Genomic DNA, 22,793 nt, shown 5'->3' with positions numbered 1-22,793 from the left:
AGAATCCGCTTTAAGAAAAAACAAAGGCTAGGAGGTTGAAAGCTCTAATAAACCGAAGAAATCACCTTTCAAGAACTTGAAAACGGTTTTTGGGAAGAAAAAGGACAAGAAAGCAGGAGAGGCCAGCAGTCAAAAAAGGGAAGAACACAAGTTAGAGAATATTCAAGGTAATCCAAAAGAAGCCGAATTCGAATACGACTACGAAACCGAATATGAAGAAGAAAGTGACTTTGAAGGCGAACTAGCTAAACCAATGGCTAACATCGATAAAGTTCCCATGGGAGAATGGAAGAAGCGAATACGTGACGATACCGGCCCGGGACTTGTGCAACCCGCAATTCCCGCTACTGCCACTTTTGAACTAAAGGGCTACATACTTGCTCAACTCAAGGAAATTCCCTTCTATGGAAAAGATCATGAAGATGCCTATAAACACTTGGATGATGTCAACGATGTAGCTGATTATTTTAATGTTCCAAATGTGCCTCGCGAGACCCATCTGCCACTTTATGTGAACCAAACGGAATTGATCTGCCAATACTTATGGGCAGAAGCAATAGCCACAACTTGCTACACTCAAAATCATTCCTTATTCCATAAACATCTTCATAAAACACCATATGAAGTCATTAACAACCGAAAACCAAACATCAAAATTTTCCATATTTTTGGTTGTCGATGCTTTGTAAAGAACAATAAAGATCACCTTTCAAAATTTGAATCAAGGTCGGACGAAGGAATTTTCCTTGGTTACTCGTTTTCCTCAACTGCTTATCGAGTACTGAACAAACGTACTAGAGTAATTGAAGAAAGTACCAATATTCATTTCGATGAATTTTATGTCATGAAATTGGATCATGAACATTTTGGCTCTAAAATGATTGAAAATATTTTTCAAAATCCAATTCAACAAACGCCTTCTCTTGACATAGACATTGAAATCGATCTTGATTTGCTTTTTGAACAACCAAAAACCGCTTACAATTATGAGCTTCTAAATAATTCAATTGAGCCTACAGGATAACCCAATGAAGTTATTCCACAAACAAACCAAAATGATGCAGATCAATTCGAGGGGGAAACACCAACACATACTTCCTCTTTGGAACAAACACCAAATCCTCCTTTGAACACCCCATCCTCAAATTGCCAAAATAATCCCGATGCATCATTTATGGGGGAACCTTCAAACCTATTCCAAGATGAATCACCCGGAGAAGAACAATGGGATACTGAAACTCCAATTATTATAGCGGAAGAGAATCGCTTAATAAAGTGGACCAGAAATCATCCAACAGACCAAATCATCGGAGATCCCAACTTAGGCATTCAGACTAGAGCCGCATCCACAAATAAATGTTTATTTGGAGCCTTCTTATCCATGACTGAACCTAAAACCATACATTCTGCTATAAAATATCCAGACTGGGTAAAAGCTATGCAAGAAGAGCTAGCAGAATTTGAAAGAAACGACGTATGGAATCTTGTTCCTACTCCACCCGACTGTTATAGGTTCAAGATGGGTATACAAAAACAAGACTGACGATCAAGGAATCATTTTTCGAAACAAGGCACATCTTGTAGTCAAAGGGTATTCACAACAAGAAGGAATCGACTACGATGAAACATATGCTCCAGTTCCTAGAATTGAAGCAATTCGCATCTTTCTTGCATATGCTGGACATAAGAACTTCAAAGTATTCCAAATGGACATTAAATGTGCATTCCTACATGGAGAGATAGATCGCGAAGTATACATCCAACAACCACCAGGTTTCGAAGATCCCAAATTTCCAGATCACGGCTATAAATTGTAGAAAGTTGTCTATGGCTTGAAACAAGCACCCCGAGCCTAGTATGCTACGTTGTCAACCTTTCTCGAAGAATCAGGTTTTAAAAGAGGTTCAATAGATCAAACCCTCTTTCTTAAAATATTTAATAAACATTTGTTAACCGTACAAATATATGTTGATGACATTATTTTCGGTTCTACTGATGAATATTTAAGTGTTAAGTTTGCAGATCTAATGAAGAGCAAATTTGAAATGAGCATGATTGGGGAGATGACTACTTTTCTCACTACTAGAAAAACAGCCTTTTACGATGCTCATTGCATGTCGTAAAGGGCTCAGACGACGCGCAAATGCACGTCAAGGAAGGCCCTGTCATAAAGAGAGACGACGTGCTTTTGCGCGTCGTCTATAGACGACGCTCATTTACGACGCGCGTTTACGATACACAATGCGTATCAAGAAAGGCCCTGTCATAAAGGAAGACAACACGCATTCGCGTGTCGTAACCTTACGACGCGCGTGTTAATGACACGCAATGCGTATCAAGAAACCCCCTGTCTAGAAATGCCATGTCATAAATGAAGATGACACACATTTTTGCGTATGATAATTTTAAATGTTTAAAACAAAAATTATTTATAGATTTACTAATTTTCAAATTAAATTTCCATTTCATGTCTCATAATAGAAAATAAATTACCATATACAAAAAATATAATACATTGCACTTGCTAATGTCATACAAATAATCATTCCAATAGTAGACAAATGGATAAATCTCAAAGGGATCAAAAATATGTTTGTCTTCTAATAGAACTTATACACAAGAAAGTAGTGAATTTGCTATTGAACTTATACACAAGAAGAAGGTGTTTGAATTCAGAAATTGTCTCAGCAACTGAATTGGCCCCGAAAGCTTGTGGTTTGACTGCAACTGAGATAACGATACCATGTTTACTCTTCTTAAGCTTACTAAAAAAACTTGACAATAAGATAATATAAAACTGAATTATTATTAAGATCATGCCACAGATGCACTCAAGCTATACATACCAATGGTGATGGTCTTTCATCAGCTGCACGTGGAAACCCACTACCATAAACAAAAGTATCAAAAAACTGCTTTATTCAAAAAACTCAGATTACTATTGTAATCATAATAAAACACACCGATTATGTATAGTTTTATACAAGAAGTGTTCCAGATCATTATTTTAGTAATAATGAATAAGAGAGGATACATTACTTACTTTATACTGGAATAACTCATCGGGATCTTTTCTTAAGTTGTGATACAATTCAGCTAATGAAGGTTCCATGAAGAACTCCAAGTATCCTCCCAACATTTTCAAGTGCCCATCCTGTTTCATATCATGAAATGGAATGGAATAAAAAAGGAATGGAGTAAGAATAGGTAATAGACTCACTATATCACCTTTTGAGATGCTTCCACCAAACAGTAGCAGGACGGAATCGGAAACAACAGTCGTATCCAGGAGAAAAACAGAGTTCACTTTGATCATCTCATTAAAGACCAACCACGGGAATGGAATTCTCAAAGCCTGGGAATTAACCGAGTTCTATAGCATTAAAAAAACAAATTTAGATTAAAAAAACTATAAGAATTTAGAAAAACGAACTTACCGAGTGTAAAAGCACCTGACCATCCACCACGATTTTCAGCGAGAATGACTCTTCATTATGCTGATGTCAACAAAAGTGAGTTATTATTTATAAAGAAATTGTTTAAAAACAAAAGGGAGAATGACTTTTCCTTCTAAGAACTTATGTCATCCCACCTAACCATAAATACCAAAACTACCCCTTGCTTTTCACTCCCACATATACTCAATAGTAGAAACTAAATGAGATTGAATCCCATGAATTCATGCAATCAGGATTCCAGCATGACATAGAATCCCGTGTTTGTGGACTATAGCCTCTAAAGTCAGTGTACACAAGTAAATTCCAGTAGTCCTTTACAGTTCTCAGCTCATCCAATTGTGACTTGCAGCTGATCATGATTGCTGACTGTAACAAAAAGAAAATTTTATATTTTTAACAGCATCAAATCCAAGGTCGGGGTTATCTTGCTCCAATAGTTTCCCAACAACAACATCACCCTTTACTCCTGCATTCGCAGCAATTGTGTACACCGGTGCCTTCACATACACAACCAATAAACAATAAAATGTCAGCAACAAAAATAGATATACAATAAAACTACACTGCTACCTGCTTTTTCTTAGGAAGAAGGGGGAATTACCTTGAGAGCATTTTGAATTATTTGAACACCAATCTTCTGATCAAAATTAGCTGTAACAAAATTATCAAGCTCCTTCGAAGCATATAGAAGAGCAACACCACAACCTATATTATATTATATATTTGTTGATATCATTATCACAATTAAAAACAAATACTTAGTAAATAGCATGTGTGGACATGATTTAATCTACCTGGCACAATTCCTTCTTCAACTGCAGCCTTTGTAGCATTTAGAGCATCAGTAACTCTATCCTTCTTCTCACCAACTTCAGCTTCACTCGCTCCTCCAATCTGACCAATCCCAGCAACACATCATTTACATAACAAAATTATTTAGAAATAAAACAAAAATAAGAATTGTACCTTCAAAACAGCAACACCACCAGAAAGTTTTGCTAATCTCTCTTGGAGCTTCTCCTTATCATAATCAGAAGTGCTCAATTCAATCGATGATCTCAACTGTAGAAAACAAAATAGTACATGTTAGGAAGCTCAGGTACATAAATTAAATATATTGTTAACAAGCTACTGTAATACTTGTTCATGAACTTCAGAAAAACTAGTCAAACAAGGCGTTTCAAATATCGACGAAGGCTTATTAAATGGAAATGCAATTCTAGACCAAGTTGAAGGGTATTCTAGATATACAAATCAATCACAAAAAGCTATTATCAGGGGTAGTAGTAGTAGTGAGAAAAATGGTGATTATGTCTCTGAAAAGTTTTCTAATGGGAATAATGAGATTATTAAGGAATCAAATGATAATGATGATGTAAAAAATTTGGTTCTTCCTTTAGGGCAACAACAAAAGATGAATAGGGTTCTTGTAAGTATGCAAAGAAGACTTGGAACTGCAAAAACAGATATGGAGGATTTGATTTCAAGATTGAATCAAGAAATAACAGTTAAAGATTATCATACAACAAAGGTATGAGTATGAATATGATTTTTTTTAGTTTAAAAATGTATATATATTTATGCAACTTTGATGTTTATATAATAGGTGAAGGATTTGGAGGAGGAGCTTGAAACTACAAAAGTGACAAGTAAAGAAAATATTCATCAAGCAATTTTAATGGAAAGAGAAAGAGTTACTCAAATGTAGTGGGATATGGAAGAACTTAGAAGGAAATCACTAGAAATGGAGTTTAAATTGAAGTCTCAATCTCAACAGGTTTTATTATTATTATTATTATTATTATTATTCCATTTTTTTTATTAAACTAAGTTTACAACAATTATTAACAAGTTAAAGATTTTTCAGGATGAAAAGGTGGAAATGGAAGAAAAAGATGAGTTACTTGAGGAATTGGAAGATACCAAAATTAAACTTGACCAATTGTCAAAGAAACATCAAGAATTAGAAATTAAATCAAAAGCAGATGTGAAAATTCTTGTGAAAGAGGTTAAATCACTTAGGAGCTCACAAGCTGAATTGAAACAGCAGCTTAATCAATCACTTATCGGGAAATCAGAGGCAGAGGTAATTTTTTATTTTTGGAATAGAAGGGTAAAATGGTCATTTTAATGTTTTTGAAATTTGTGGTTAACAGAAACTAATGCAACAAGAAAAGGAAAGAATGGAAGTTGGTAGAATGAAGTTACTTCATGAAGCTGCTCCCGTATCTTTCACTTTTTTTCTTCTTCTGATCAGCCTCGTCATCTCCTGAATTATTAATAAATAATTAAAAATGGAAAATTTTAAAATAAAAATCTAAAACATAATGAAGTTATTAGCTGATACCATCCATGAGCATTCTGCATAACTCAGCAGCTTCATCTTTATTTTCCACATCAGCTTGAGCTTGTGAAGGCATGCGTCTCATTTTAAGGCCTTTAACACCAGCCACCAAGTTATTAGAATCATAATTATTATTATCCTCTTCATCTTCATCACATTCTTCAGCATCTAGAAGGTTCTCAAGATCCCCTGCAAATGAACCCCTTTGGTGATTGATTACATAAATATAAAAACAAACTGTTAATATATCGCTATTATGGGTAATAAAAAAGTAAAGTAAACAGTAAAATTTCACCTGAAAATCACAAAATAGCTTTTCCTTTGAGAGATAAAACAGTCTCCTCAGCATCTACATGAAGCTTGCTCCCTTTCCCTCCCAAGCTTTTCAATACAATTTCCATTGACCCTTTTGTAAGCAGCTTTCCTTGTTCTTTAAGTGCCACCAAATTTTCATGAGGATACCATAAAGCTTTTGGCCTATGAAAATAGGCTATATCTTTACTTCAAATATAGTAAAAGAAAAATGAGTTGACAACAGAGTAAAAGAAAAATGACACTAGAGATTTTGTGGTTACTTGCTAAGTTTGGCTTTCATTGTCTGTAGCTTGAGAGCAGGTATGGAATGCAAGAATTTAACACCATGTGATGTGCATTTCTTGGAATGTGATTTCAACTGTTGGGAAGATTTCCTGTTGGAATAGAATTTTTCGTTAGCTATATTAAATCTCCCCCATCCATAACCATGTAATAGCTCCAATGAATCTGGTGCTGACTCAGCTGACCGAGTTGTGATCATGGCTCCAGCATGAAGCTGAAGATCATCTCCATGTTTGTTATCCAATATTTCAAAAAGCATCTGTTCATCTTGAAGATCAAGAAGTAATTTCGGCTTTGTAACAGATTGATTCGGGTCCCACACTATTCGATCCATCCAAGATCCATCAAGAACATCTTTATTGCGTAAAGTAAGTTTGTTGAATCGTTTAATGATGTTACTTTCAATTGTTGTATCTTTATTAGCATCATCTGTTTCCAATTGTGATTCTAATATCAAAAGTTGGGGATGGTATATGGTTTCTTCAGATGAACTGTATGATTTTGGAGATTTTCTTCAACCTCTCTCTATCGGAGACCTAAGAATGAAAGAAGGAAAGAAATTACAATGATTTTGAAAGAAATTTGGATACAAGAAAAAACCCTTTTTTATTTTACTTTTTAATAGACAAAAAAGCATATAGACACAATTCTCATTTGCAAGTTCTGGATTGCTTGCAAGATCTCTCACATGCGACAAATTTAGGGTTAATACAAGCAGACTAATTGAGACAAAAAGTTGAACCCAAAATAGTAAACATGTGGATGTGTGTGTGGTGCTGTGTGCGACTGTGAAAAAACTATCATAACGGGATTAAGAAGCAAAAAAGTAGGGGAGATAGATGTCTCACCTGAGCAATAAAAATAACGAGAATAAGGGAGATGGAACGGAGCGTACCTGAGATGCTTAGAGAGTAGAATTGGGGATCAAGGAAGGAGGAGGAAATCATGATTAATATATGTATCACTTTTCTAGTTAGGGTTTTACAGAGGAGAATACGAGAAGAATCAAAATCGAAATCAAAGGTATGAATAAAGGAGAAATAAGAACCTGGATCTTTTCTTTGACATTCTCGATGGTGTCGTTGCTCTCATCAAAATTAAAGAGGGCTAAATACAAAGTTGGAGACAGAGATCGTATGAACTCCAAACTGACAACGGAGGGTGTTAAATATATAACAAAAAATAGAGGATGGCGGTGGGAGACACTCGGAAGGGTCGAACGGTCGTCTTTCATTGGAAGTCGACGGCGGTGGGAGACACTCGAAAGGGTCGAAGAATCAGCAGATGGCGTAAGGTGAATGGAGGTTTGAGAATCGAGAGAGAAGAAAGAAAGAAAGAAAGGGGGTTTAGGCGGGGATGAGCTAGGGTTTTCAGCCGGTGGAAACAAAGCGGGCTTTTTAATTTTTGGATTTCATTTCCCCCTCGGATGAAACACGCGTTTCATTAAAAATTATAAAGCGACATGGTTAGACGACACACACTTTATTTAAGGTGCCCTCCATGTTTTTTTTAATAGACACTAATTTCAGGGCATGCAAAAATGTGTGTCTTCTATGCTTCATATTTTGGAAAACTGACATCAATTTTTAAGGCACTCACAGATGCGTGTCTTCTATCAGCGCGTGTCATTGATTGCGCATCGTAAAAGGCTGTTTTTCTAGTAGTGTCTCGGACTTCAGATCAAACTGTCAACTAATGGCATTTTCATCAACCAAGAGAATTATGTCAAAAACCTACTCACTCGCTTTTCAATGGACAAATCCAATACTGCAAAAACTCCAATGGTTTTTGGATACAAAATCGATGCAGACTTAAATGACAAACCCGTTGACTAGAAAAGATATCGTGGAATGATCGGATCACTCTTGTACCTCATTTCCAGTAGACCTGACATCAAGTTTTCTACATGTGTCTGTGCCAGATACCAAACAAATTCCCATATTTTGTGACTCAACCAGTGCAATTTCCATTTCTCATAATCCCCTTCACCATTCCATCACAAAGCACATCGACATTCGATATCACTTTATTAAAAACAACATTTAAAAGAGTCCCAATATCGACCAGTCGTTCTAAGAGTCCCAATATTCACCAGTAATTCAAAGAAAAAATATCGACCATTCGTTCCAAGAGTCCCAATATCGACCAGTCCTTCCAAGAGAACAAATATCGACCAGTCGTTCCACGAGTCCAGTTCAGTCAATTTATTGACGAACCTACTTAATATATATTTATATACTTATATATTTTATTATAACTTTATGTCATTTAAATACAGTCATTCATATTATTTATAGCTTTACATCATTTAAATACAGTCATTTATATTATTATAGCTTTCAGTCATTTATAGCTTTCATATTCATACTTATTCCGCAATTATTATTCTTTATATATATCTACATCTTATATCTTAAACTTATATATCTGTCACACAGTATTTGGTAACCGAGCCTTTTGTTGTAGTGATCAGATTGTTATATTTCAAACAATCGGTAACTAAGCTGATATATAAAAGGCATAATATCCAACAGAACCAATATACGTTATAATGCATTTGTGGCCTCCTTTATTCTAGTGAAATCATGGGACAAAACCACAACCTTGTTTAGTTTGAGGGATGCGATATGTTTAGCATCATGTACAAGAAATGTATCCAGGAAAATTATTATATTTAGCCAATAAAGGTTGAAGTTGAGCGCCCCTGCTTAAGCATGTAGGGTTTGGAGTGAAAAAAAATGTGAGTTACATGTTTAAAAAAGAAAAAAGAGAGGATTACAAGAAAAGTTTGAAGAATTTTGGAGTCATTAAAGTGCAGTTCAAAAGATCAAAATTCCGAAAGTTCAAAAGTAGAAGTTACTAAAAAATCAAAAGTTGGTGAATTCAAAGAAATTAAGATCAAGTTATTAAGGAAGTGAAGAATTTTAAAAAATAGCTCCATATTGGTATCGAAAATTTCTAATTTTCTAGTTATGTATGCTTGGGTTGCTCAACCAAAAATACCTTGAGGTTAGGAGGTTTTCTGCGGATGGATTCGGAGGGATGCATAAAATGAGCATTGTTCGGAAAAAGTGGGCTAGTGTTTATGACGATTGTGAGTATTTAGGATTGAGGGGGGTCCTTAGGAAAAATTTAGACACAAATACATGTGTTGTGGTTTTGGTATGATGGCTGGGTTTGATTAGGATTATCTTATGTAATAATTAGTGTGCTAAAATACAGTTTTGCTTGGAGGCAAGCAAAAGTCAAGTGTGGGGTATTTTGGTATTTGCATATTTAGCTATATTTTTAGTATAGATTTATATAATTTATTGGCTAATTAATTGCATTTTATGGACAAAAAATACTTAATATTGTTCAAATTATATTTTCAATCCAAAAGAGAAGCTCGGAAGCAAAATGAAGCAGGAGATACGATCAAAAGTTTGGGAATGGAAGAAAGAAGGAAAATGCCTAATTCTGAAGCTACTCGGCGAGCAGGGACGTTTACTCAATGATTACATATGAAGGTTCGCGAAGAAATACGTAAAGTCCTTTCCGCATACGGATTCTTCAAAGGGACTCGACGATTCGGCCGGCTACTCGACGAGTAGCCCCTGTTTTGAGATATCTATAAATAGAGGCAACAAATCCGAATGGAGGCTCTCGCTGGCTTTTGGAGAACATACTTGGTGACTAAGGAACTTGTTGGAGATCAGAAGAACATGTGAAGAACCCTAATTCTTTAATCTTGAGAGAATAAGGCAACTTAGGTTTAATTTTCCACTTTACTTTTGAATAGAATGATGTTAGGTTTATTTAGTTTCATTTTTAGGTTTTCATACACTGAAATCATGAACTAAATTAGTTAATTTCTGTTTAGGGAAGACGAATTTGCTTCTATGGTTTAATACACTCTTTTGATTAATTGTTAATTGGTGATTTTGTTAAATTAAGCTTGTTAAAGACCCTTATGCATTGACCATAACTATTTTCTGTTAATTGCAAAGTAATTAAGCTGCATGAACATCAATTGATTGCTTATCTAATATAAATCTATGTGAACACATTGCTATATTCCTAGGAATAATGAATATGAAACTAGGATTAACTAGAGAATGGGTAAATTAATGTGTGAGCTTGTTTGATACACCATCAACAAAAGGTTAACTCAATCACCAATTTAATTAGCTAATTACAAGTCTTATTTAACCTGAATAATTAAACTAGAGAATTTATTAATTTAATCACTTGATCACCGTTTAAGTTAATTTATTTTCTAAGGATTGGTAATAACGAATGCGAACCTAATCACTATAGTCGGTAACCAATAACAATTAATCGATTACATTATTAAGTTTTTGAACCATAGGAGTAAATGAGTTGAACCTAAACAGAAACCCTTTTTAATCCTTGAAGTTAGTTTTGAAATTTACATGCTTTATTTGTTAGTTAGTTAGTTGAGTTTTAGTTAAGTTTCTAGTCTTGCAAAACTAGAAATTTCATTACTTGTTTTTTTAGATAATATTAGTTATTAGTTTTAATTTTCCATTCCCTGAGTTCGATACCCTACTTATTTAGCTACACTACAATTGATAGGTCCACTGCCTTTGTGTGTTAATTTTGTACTTAAAAGTAGGTTTAAAACTAGTTGAGTCTACACTTATCATAGATGTTAACTGTCTTTGTGAGGTTTTTATTTGTATGATCGGTCTAGGCATATTGGTTTGGTAGGGATAAGCCCATTATGGTGGGTTGGGGCCCAATATACGGGCTAGGCCCAATGGTATGTATGGTATGTGGTATTTTGGGGAACTCACTAAGCTTTGTCCTTACGGCTAGGCACAATGGTATGTATGGTTTTTATGGTTATGGTTTTAGGTACTTCCAGTTCGAAAGGGAAGGGCCAGGCTTTATCGCAGCGCATCCACCCATGTTTCGGCATCATGATGATTTTGGGATTGTACTATGATAATTGTTTTCTTATAAAAGTACTTCTGAATATTTGGATAAGCAATTATTGAATGTTGACTTAAAGATAACTAATGTTTTGGTTAAATTAAAAATTAATTTTTTTACCTCATAATTTTGGGTCGTTACAGTGTGCCAAAGGAAGAAGTTTTAATATGCATAAAAACTTTGTGGACACTAGTGAAAATCCTTTGCCTGTGCTATGTAATGTCCCATTTTCACAACAATTTTTTTTAAGTAAATCTCCCCAATTATAAATTCATTATGAAGAAAACCATTTATTCCAAATACATTTATTAAAAATTAGAGTAATCTTAAAGTGCGTAATCTTCATTATTATTGATGAATGTGTACAGTCACGCCTTCGCCTTCCCATGATGGTTGATGGAACCTACAACAATAACCAACTGGATAAGCACAAAGCTTAGTGAGTTTTCCCTAAAATACACCATATGATAAACATACAAACATGCATAACGGCCCACAACCTCCCGGTTGGAATGCCCAGACCGAAACAGTCATCGTACTAGAATGCCAAGGGTTTGTTGGCCTACTGCCTCAACCCAACCGTTCCTTCCGAGCCTCCGTGTCGTCGACTTATAGTCGGCTTGCATCGGGTATCTTGGCCTACAACACAAATCAGGACCACCTTAACCCACTACTACCATATGTTGACATATAAATAATCAAGGATCAAGTAGACACATAATACAGACAAACAACAATCACACATCTCATTACCACCTACTAGTCCTCGCACTACACATTGTCCCGCTAACAACTAACTTCCACGAAATGTGTAACCATAAGTAACCATAGGTGAGATAGCCACCCGAATAGATGATCCTACTCTAGAGCTACAACTAAACAAGGAACATGCAAGAAAGCCTAGATCAAGAGTTCTCAGGCTATCCTACGTGACCACATACAGTCCTTAGGGCACTCCACTAGGTGATAACCAACAAGTGCAAATAGACATACAGTACTACAAATCACTACCGCATAGCAATATCTTATATACCAGGATACAGATCTAGCAGATCACTACAACATAACAACATACCTGATACCAGAATACAAATCTAATATATCACTACAACATAGCAACATACTAAGTATCAACAATCCAAGGAATGCATGACCGTATATACTCAGAGGTGAGATAGCCACCCGGACAGGTGGTCATACTCTAGAACCATAATCAAACAAGGAACAGGTAAAAGATCCTAGACCAAGAGTCATCAGTCTATCTTACATGACCACATACAGTCCCTAACGCATTCCTCTACTAATAGATAATCACAACTAGTTGGTCAGCATTGGTGCTTTCGACCTAGATTACAATGAGGCGAAACTCACATGAATCGAAGAACTCTGATCACTACGATATGATCCCTTTCCCAGCACTCCTTGCTCCCACAAATCATCTAACACCAAAACCAGATAGAATCTTAATCAATAGCCCAAAATCCTCAAGTATGACCCAAAGTCAACTTGGTCCAAAAGTCAACGCTCAACGAAAGTCAACGATCAACAGACCTTCACGACTTGACCACCTATAGCTCACATCATAAGCCACTACAAAACAAAATAACCGAGTCTCACAACCCTCAGGACGTGACATCCATCACCTCACATCATGATATCAGTCTGGAAGCCATTTTGATCCAAAAACCTTTTAATCCATTAAGCCACTAATTCATCTTTTCTAGGAGGCTTCCTAACACTCCAAGGATCATAAAAACCAATGTTGTAAGGTCTTGTATGTCCAATACAAGACTTGGGCTCAAACTAGGTCATTCATGGAGAAAAGAAGATAAATTCTCATATGAACTCCAACATCTTGCAAACTTTCATATCTATAACATATAAGCACCAAGAGACCCTAAGGACCCATAAAGTTGCCAACTTTATAGAGTCCCAACACTCTAAATCCTAAGATCTTGGATAGATATGCATAAAACCTTAGATCTAGCAACAAGGAAACATAAAGCTTGGATCTTGATTACTTACATTGGTCGAGAAGTGTAGCTAGAGGTTGCAAATGAAACTTTCAAGCTGAAACTATGCTTTCATGATGATCTCTTCCTCTTCAAGCCACTAAAGCACTACCAAATGTTCAAGGATCATAATGAGAGGCTAGGGTTAGGATTTTACTGAGTTTTGGAACGTATAAGGCTGTTTAAAAACCCTAAAATGAGGTTCATGGGACTTAAATACGAAGGAAACCCTAAAAGATCACGAGCTTGGGCTATAGTGTATCTCACGTCGTGAGGTCAGTTTAAATCAAAATCTTCATTTAATCATTCCTCACATTCTGACCCTTCTATGGCTCACGTCGTGAGCCTTGGTTTTACCCTAAAACCATGCCTTGACTCCTTGAAACCCTAAATCGACCCGATACGGAAAACCAGGTGTTACATGCTAGTTGATAACAGTAGTCGGACCTATCGATTCGTAGGGAAAATTGACAAGATGTTAAAAAGCTTTATCTCAAAATTTGTTGTAGAAGATGTACAACTACACTATAAGTCTTGGCATCGTATTCCTCTCGAACACAAAAAGGTTACATATCCTGAGATAGATGTAAGTACACAATACTTTTTATATGTAAAAAATTTGTATACTTTCAAATATTTTTTACTAATTAAACTTGTTTTCTTATTGTAGACATATTTTGATCATGATATGTATCGGGGTGCAACTTTGTGGGAAAGCATGCGAGCGGCTGTAAATGTCGACTGCCAAAGAGCTTATAAAGAACATAAACATATTTTGAAATGTTATTTTGACTAAGTTGGCGGATATGATGACGCGGAAGGTGCAAGAATAAATTCACCGGAAGAAGTGGATGACGATGCTTCGAACGACATGATAGTAGGTCATACGTAGACATACACTGTGAGGAAATAATTAAATTTATTTGTATTATATGAAAATTTTGTTAACACTTATATAAATATATTAAATGTTTTTGGCTTATTATAGATTGAAAAAGGACTAGCCTTGCAACATATTAATATGTGAAGACAAATGCGTTATAAGGACAGTCTAGGTTGGTTTACACTGCAATCAGAAAGAGATTTGGTAAGTAATAAACGAAGTTATTACGTTGTTAATATGTTGTTGTTGTTGTAGTAGTAGTAGTTGTTGTTATTATTGTTGTTGTTGTTGTTATTATAGTTTTTTTAAGGCATATTATTATTATTATTATTATTATTATTATTGTTTAAATTTAGTTATTTATTTTAATTAATGTATGTTTATTATTTATTTATTTTAGGAAAAGATTGAAGCAGAGTATAGAAAGATACAAGAAGAGCTCGGGGAAAGCGAACACCTAAATGAAGAACACTGTCTCACCCGTGTCCCTTGTGAGAGACGTAGACATGTCCGTGGAGTTGGAAGGAAACTAAGCATCAACAATCATTTAATTCCAAATCAACATTCCAGACATTCCAAATCTTCCATATCCCACAAAATACAAATAATTTTCATGTTGTTGCATTAACCCAACAAATGAAATACATGCAACAAGTGTACAATAATTCATTGGCGCTCGTAATAACTTCCAACCACCACCAATATTACAATTTCAATTCAATCCCAATGATTCCACAAAATACCCCCGAACAAATCAACGAAACCGAGGAGAACAAGGGGACTTGGGAAGATTGTTTTTGATCTTGTATGTTATTTTGAACAATGTTTGTTTAAGACTTATCATTTTTTTGTAGTAGATTTTTAATTTGAACTTTGATGGTTTGTTATGCTTATTTATTGTTTGACATAATTTTGCACATATAATGTCGAGATTTGTTTTAAAAAATAGGTTTGGTATATATAAAAAAAATATGTGAAAAATAAATAAATAAGCTCTACTGACGACATGTCATCGGTACAAGTCATAATTGTAAAAACGGTTTTGACCTTTACCGACAACATGTCATCACTATAGTTGATACTGAAACAACTGTTGCAATCTTTTCCGGACGACTTGCTTGACACCTTTTCCCAACAAGAAGTCATTGGTACATATTGCATCTATAATATCGACGATAAGTCGTTTATTAGAGAGTATATATAATAAAACTTTTTTTTCTCGAAATCACTTCTGACAACAATTTTCCGACGACTTGTTGTCTGGATTGGTTGACCAGACGACATCTATCCCCACGACATTTTCCACCTTTACCGACAAGGCTATACTGACGACCTTGTACATTGTACAGACAACAAGTCGTCGGTGGAATGCATTGATTTTCCGCTAAACTAAACTAAACATAGGATGGAACATATTTTTTATAAGATTGTAGCATTTTTTAAAAAAAAATTGTGTTAGAACAAAGGCTGGAACGATTGTGATGCGAATACAAGACTCGGGTTTTTTGGCTCTTTTTTAATTACACCAGTATATATAAAGACCTAAATTTTATAAATTGCATATGAAGCCTAAAATGCCCCCAAAACGTCAGTGTGAGGCCTGATCGATCAAACCGCATTTTACATGGTTGAAAGAGCTAATTAATGCCAAAACAGGATTGTTAAACCGATGATAATATTACTAAAAGTCTAAAACAAAAACGCTAGCATGACCCCTAGACTAAAGGAGCACAGTGGCAACAACGATGCCCAACAGGACACCTGAAGCTCTTTTGATCTTCGAAAATCTTCTTTTTTCCTATAATCAGCAAAGAAAAGGTTGTTATGATATACTTGATCACAATTATAAAACAAACTTTCAAACACATTTTCAATCCGACATATTATATATTAATCCATATGATATGATGTATTGGTTGTCTCCGTTCCATATTACTTCAATTGTATTTGGTGTTTTTCTTGTTTTCTCCAGTAAAAAATACTATACAGGGAAAAGAGAAAGAATAACATACTTGGCATTTGAGTGCAGATTCAAGCGTTCTCACGACGAAATCCATTGACGGGCGACGTTTCGGCTCTCTTTCCACACATTGTAATGCCAATTTTACGAACTTGTCAAAAGAAGGAAGTTCCATTTGTTGCCTTAGATTAGAATCAATAATCTTATCTCGAATTTCTTCTTTTGATGATTTCTTTACCCATTTGATTAGGGATCGGCGTCCATCATCACAACTAAAATCAATACAAAACCTTGAGCATAAAACTTCGAATAACACGACTCCGAAGGAGTAGACGTCCGATTCTTTCGTGTATATCATGGTTTCCACAAACTCAGGATCAGCATATCCATACGTGCCTTTGGCTTGGGTCATGAGATACGAACGATTTATGTTCGCAGGCCCATATTTGGAGAAACCAAAATCTGCAATTTTGGCGTTCCAGTTTTCGTCTAATAGGATGTTGGCACTCTTGATATCACAATGCAGGACTCGTTGGGCTTCCCTGGGATTGTGTAGGTACTCAAGGCCACGCGCAGCCCCAAGACATATCTTGAGACGTTGAACCCAAGTCAACTTGGGGTCTGCTAGATGAAAGTCAAGGCTTTTGTTTGGTGCATACTCATACACAAGGATTCTTTCCTTCTCCTCATCACAGTATCCTATGAGTGAGATGAGATTTTCATGTTTATTATCGGAAAGCAACATGATTTCCCTTCGAAACTCCAGATCCAGATCATTATTCCAGCGCTTTACAGCACCGATGGTTTGACCTTCAGTACGTGAGAACTCTCCTTTGTATACTTTACCAAATCCACCTTCTGCAATGAAGTGGCATGCATCAAAGTTGTGGGTGGCAGATTTTATGGATTCGAGTGAAATTTTGAGGTGCGCAAACTCTCTTATGAAAAACGACATTGTTGACTAAAATTGTCAAAGAAAAGTTGAAAGTTTCTAGCAATAATAATGATGAAAGGGATTGGAAGAAGCTAGATGTTGATACATTTTTCTCTAAGTACTGTAATGTTGTACTTATAGGGTGAGGCTTCAACCATGATTTTGTGTTCCAAAGCCATTGTTATCTACCACCCATCTTCGTGAGTCAAGTGCCTGATTTTAAAGAACAAATTGACTTAAAGTCGTAAACTATATAACTACTCAGTGAGAATCATAAAAAAATGTATAGTTTATGCCAATTTGCTCTCAAAGTTGGCCACTTGACTCACGAAGATGCATGGGTAGTGGTAGTTTATAGTTTATTAGATATCTTTTACTACTATTAATTATGTAATGATAGAACGAGTCCAAGTGAACAACTTGTTCATATTTATAAATGGTTAAAATTACTCAACTCGAAATTTACAATTAATATGACAATTAAAAATTATTCCTTTTTTTTACAGCAAGAAAACTATATTGCAAACAATATTTGGCGAAGAGTGTAAAGTGATGAAACAAATATCCAACGATGTGCAGAGAGTAAAGACTACTACCATTTTTAGTCTCATTTTAAAACCAGCGAATGATTTTTATTAATTAGAATTACATTTTTAAGTGTTTACATCTTATTAAAAGCTAGAATAAAAGTCTAAATAATTGTGTACAATAAAATTACAATCATGTTTGAACAAAGTGGAACCTGATGACAACATCAATCAGTCCGTTTACACTACAAATTATGATTTTCTTTTAAACTAAGATAAAAGAGTATGGTTGGATCTCATCTAAGAGCTTCGACATGTCCAAAACCGCCTCATAAAAATAGCTTCATAAAATAGACTTATTTTTTGATGCTGTCCAAAACCTTCTTATAAAATAAAATAAACTTATTTTTTGATGCTTTTGTTGAACAGTCTTAGAAAATAAACCGTCTTTTAAAATACAATACGAATGGCAACATAAAATATCATCAATCATTTGTTGATGCTGTTAGTCAACAACATTAGAAAATATAGAACTGCCTTATAGATAAGAAATGCACCAAAAACCGTTCTATTAAATAGCACAATTCGGTTGCCATTGATGGTAACAAAAAAAAAATACTAATAAACAAAAAGGTATTACAAAATACTGCATCATCATTACACAAAAAGCAATTACTTTATAGTTTAAGTTTTAGTTATAATAAAACACAAAACATCATAATTAATTCTTACTGAGTTCTTTTCCAACTATCATTCACCATTTCAATCAAATGTGGTATCATTTCTAAGACCATATCTTTAAGTTTATCAGGCAAAACAAACATCTTTTTTTTTCCAAAACTACAACAAACAAATAAATTATATAAATATGCATACAATTATATAGAAAAGTTGATATTTCAAATCTATCTCTAATAAAAGACTCTTTTTTTGTCCACATGTCATCTTTTTATAACTATTTTTGCCACGTGGCACAATTTCTTGTATTCTGCTCAATTTTTCCCGCTCATATCTTGTTTTAATGGAATCGACAATATCCCTTAAAATCAGGAATTCTATTTTAAATACCTTATCTAATACCAAAAATACCTCTAATCAGATATAAATGAAATGCGCTTAATCCCCCTAAAATTTTGCCACCGATTTTGATAGCTTTTCTGCTGTACCAATATTTTCAGAATTTGTTTATGTAAAAAATAACTGAAATGCATATAATTTTCGATTGAATCCCAAAAATAGGGTCAAAATAAATCATATACATATGCTTAATCTGGTCTTCTGCCACAAATTTCAATCGATGTTGTGCTCTTCTCACCTACCCATACAAATTAATTTTGGTTGATCGTAACTCCGAACACCCACCAAAACTAAGAAGAAATGATGAAAAGAACATAAGGTTAGTACTTTCTGCTTGATATAAATAAGTTTATTTTGTTTCAGTTGATATTTATTACTCAAATCCACTATTCAATGCAACTGCAATGCTAATTGTTTATGTTTTATTCATCTATTAAAAGTTTTTTTTTTTCCGAAACTGTCTAGGTTAAATAACTTTACAAAAGTACCATGCTATTTAGTCATCTATTTTTTATTGATGGTGAAATTACACATCATTGAAAGTATGAATCTTTTTTTATATTTCGTTTCTTTTTAACAAGGATGTGTTTTACTCAAATATTCTTATTTTGTTAAAGTCTAATTAGCATATTATAGCATCAGACTTTTCTTATGTAAAACTCTTATAACATAAATTTTAGATGTTTCATTCTTTTTACTCTAAGAGTGGATGATCTGGTGTTATAAAAAGAATAATGGAAAAAAGGGCAATTTGGTCCTTTGATTGCTTTTACCATATCCTCAACCATTCAATCCAAATACAATGTTATTTTTTATGTTTTTATTCATTTCTTTAAGTTTTTTTTTCTGTTTTTTTTTACTTAAATTAACCATTTTGACATGTTGTCTCATATATTGTGTTTAGTCATCGATTTTTGATTGATGGATGATCTGGTTCAATAAAAAAATAAAGGGAAAAAAGGTCAAAGCTATCGTCAGAAGGTCAAGGTTGAAAAGTAATTGATTTTTTACTTTTAAGTACAATTATGAGTTTTTTTTGTGTTATTTTCTTTTGACATTATGGTTTGTTTTGTTCAAACATTTTATGACTTTTGGTGTTTTTAAAGGTTTCTATGTGCTATAATCATGAAACACGTGGATTCATAATTTGGAGAAACATCCTCCATTAAGTATGTTTTGTTTGGATTCATAATTTGTTTGAGAATGGGTATTTGGGGGTAAATTGGTCTTTTTTGGATATTTATTGGAGTCACTACCGTGACAGGTTTTTTTCTCTTGATAAGGCACAATATTAATAGAAAAGGGCATAATGGTCCTTTTTATGCCCTTTTCTATTTAAAAGAAATAATGGTAGTTCTTTTAACCTTGATTATAAAATAATGTCTTTTAATATATGTGTTATTAAAATCAACTAAGGATGAATGATCCGGTGCAATAAAAAGAATAAAGGGCAAAAATGACAATTTGGTCCTTTCATTTGTTGAAGTAAGTTTTTTTTTTCAGAAATTGTCCCCGTTAATTTACTTTACAAAAGTATCATGCTATTTTTTTCATTTATTTATACATCCCTTTTAAATGCAAAAACAACAACGTACTTTTGTTAATGTCTAATTAGCAAATTATAGCATCATACTTTTTATAGTTTTTTTTTTGTTTTGAAAAACAATGTTTCTATATTTGTAAACTATGGTTATTTTGTGTAATCAAACAATACTTTTCTTAGTTTTCATAGCAATGTACTTTCATTAAGTTGTGTAATTTTCTCATTATATGTGTGATTGTCTATATATGTTATGTGTCTGGTTATATTTGTTGTGTGACTTTTTTTTTATGATTGGTGTTTTTTTGTACTTACAACACAATCACTAAAATCTTGACTTTGATTTGGTTTTGTAATTAGATGTGGAGTTTTTCTTATTTACAGCATAATAATTGAACATAATGACAAAAATGACAAATTTTAAATATTACGAAATAAATATCAAAGCAATTTAAACAAACTGGAAGATTTTTTACTCACCACTCCATTCCTAGCATGCTTTTGAGCTATTGAATTCCAATTTTGACATCCTGAAATGTTTGCACAAAATACACATGATTTCATTTATTGGTACACTTTTCACTTCACTATGAAATAAGAAAAGAATTAAGAGTTTATGTATATAATCTTTGAATCTTGTAAAGAACGGGGTTGAGATGGTATGTTCAACAATATACTCCTAAAATGATTTTCAAGTTACAGTTTCAAATGAAGTATGCAAACTTAATTGTCGATTAACCTTGATTTTAGGTGGAGACTATGTTTGAGAAATACAATTTTGCTCGTGTCTTCATCTAAATACAAGTTGTTTTAACATTGTATGCTCATGGTGCTTTATCGGGTAAAGGTGATAAATTAATAAATTTATTCTAATCATTGTTTAACGATCACATTTATTATTTAGTTTTAGTGCTTTTCTTTCTCTTCGTGGTGTCCATGGGTTATAACCTAGTATATACTAAACACTTACTTTATTTTGAAAATTATGTTGAATGGTTTCAACAAACTCTCGCATGTGTTTAATCACTATATATCCACATTCCCAACTACCTTTTTGTCTATAGCACTACATTTAATTCACAATTAAATATTTCAAACCATTTGAAATAAATTGATAAAAAACACCTGAAAACATACCTTTACCTTCTCCTACTTATCAAATCGTCCCGAGAAAATTGTACTTATCAAATAAGCAAAAAGGTATTCGTATAATTTCTTCAGATCATTTTTTGAAGAATCCAGAATATAAGCAGATTTGTTATTCAGACATAGGATAAAAAGAACCCAATGGTCACTAAAAAAATAAAATACATAGAATAAGTAAGCATATATGTGTAGTGTGTATATCTATGCGAATGTATTATGGAAAGAAAAAAAATACCACTGTAAATATGGAGCAAGAAAATATTTTTTGCCTTTATGATACGAAAATACTTCTATGATATGTTCGGCGACAGCCATCATCCTTATTTGTGTATCTAATCTTGCAATGCATAACGGATCAAAAAAGCGCATTTGGAATTGGGAGACCTAGAAACACACCTATATATACTACACAATGTTAGTAAAATTAATTATATCTAAATGTTATTATACCATATTAAAAATATAATAACTTACATCGCAAACCAATGTATAATGCTATAATCAAGTCAACCCCTTAAAAATAGTTGTAACACCTCGCTATATAGGATGGGAAGTCGAACTTTGTCGCGATACATCCCTCTGGGTGAAAAAATATATGTGCCATGTGCATTCTTAAAAAAGTTTGCTACTTGAAAAGCAATAGCTTGAATTTTAGGACTTTTTGTTGTACTTTGCTCAAGGATATATAAAGATCAGGATCTACAAATGTAAATGGTTTGGGTTCCGGTTCCGGTTCCGGTTCGGATTCAGATTCGGGTTCGGGTTCCTGTTCGGATTCGGGTTCGGGTTCAGGTACGGTTTCGTGATCGAGTTCGGGTTCGGGTTCACGTTCACATTCTAGCCTGGGCCCGAGTCCGAGTACATTTAAATCAATTTGTGGTGAATTCATAGATAATATCTAAAAACAAACATAAAGCATTAGTACTACATATGATTGTATACAAACATTAAACATCTAAAAACAAACATAAAACAAGTTTTTTTAAGACTAACCATATCAACTAAACCACCTTGAAAAGGTTCATTAGCATCCATTTGATGATGATAAGGAAAGTGGTTTTCCTCAAACTAAAATAACAAATAAATTGTTATAATATTAACAAATAAAACTAAATTAACAACATTTTATAAGAGTGAATTAGTTGACTACGACTACCTGTGGACGAAAAAATGAAGTTGTGGTGTCATTAACGTGTATTCGAGCCCATTCTCGTACCACTATTTGACTTGCTCAGTGTTTTGTTTGCAAGCTAAATAGATTGTAATATTTAAATAAAACTATATTAAAATATATTTTTGTATTTAAATAAAAATATACCTTTAATGCATATCTCGGCCACTGAACAATGGTATGAAGCAGATGTTTAACAAATTCAA

At 33.8% G+C, this 22,793-nt stretch overlaps 3 protein-coding genes across 3 annotated transcripts; all 3 read right to left on the bottom strand.

Annotated features, from left to right (window-relative positions):
• Positions 1-4,155: 4,155 nt before the first annotated feature.
• On the bottom strand, positions 4,156-4,606 carry LOC122194857 (chaperonin CPN60-2, mitochondrial). The gene is made up of 3 exons (XM_042896138.1): positions 4,562-4,606; positions 4,425-4,520; positions 4,156-4,352 (listed from the first exon to the last, which is right to left on the bottom strand). The coding sequence occupies exons 1-3, from the start codon at positions 4,604-4,606 to the stop codon at positions 4,203-4,205; spliced, it is 291 nt and encodes a 96-aa protein (XP_042752072.1). The 3' UTR covers positions 4,156-4,202.
• A 1,188-nt stretch (positions 4,607-5,794) lies between these two features.
• Positions 5,795-7,467, bottom strand: LOC128126881 (transcription initiation factor TFIID subunit 1-like). The gene is made up of 5 exons (XM_052765036.1): positions 7,448-7,467; positions 7,015-7,118; positions 6,378-6,828; positions 6,109-6,303; positions 5,795-6,053 (listed from the first exon to the last, which is right to left on the bottom strand). The coding sequence occupies exons 1-5, from the start codon at positions 7,465-7,467 to the stop codon at positions 5,795-5,797; spliced, it is 1,029 nt and encodes a 342-aa protein (XP_052620996.1).
• Positions 7,468-15,585: 8,118 nt separating this feature from the next.
• LOC111902479 (receptor-like protein kinase HERK 1) lies at positions 15,586-17,323 on the bottom strand. The gene is made up of 2 exons (XM_023898309.3): positions 16,245-17,323; positions 15,586-16,030 (listed from the first exon to the last, which is right to left on the bottom strand). The coding sequence occupies exons 1-2, from the start codon at positions 17,145-17,147 to the stop codon at positions 15,953-15,955; spliced, it is 981 nt and encodes a 326-aa protein (XP_023754077.1). The 5' UTR covers positions 17,148-17,323; the 3' UTR covers positions 15,586-15,952.
• Between the last annotated feature and the right edge of the window lie 5,470 nt (positions 17,324-22,793).

This window comes from Lactuca sativa, chromosome 6, assembly GCF_002870075.4.
Source record: "Lactuca sativa cultivar Salinas chromosome 6, Lsat_Salinas_v11, whole genome shotgun sequence".
NCBI lineage: Eukaryota > Viridiplantae > Streptophyta > Magnoliopsida > Asterales > Asteraceae > Lactuca > Lactuca sativa.
The sequence above is the reverse complement of the archived record's forward strand: the minus strand, read 5'-3'. Positions and strand labels throughout refer to the sequence as shown.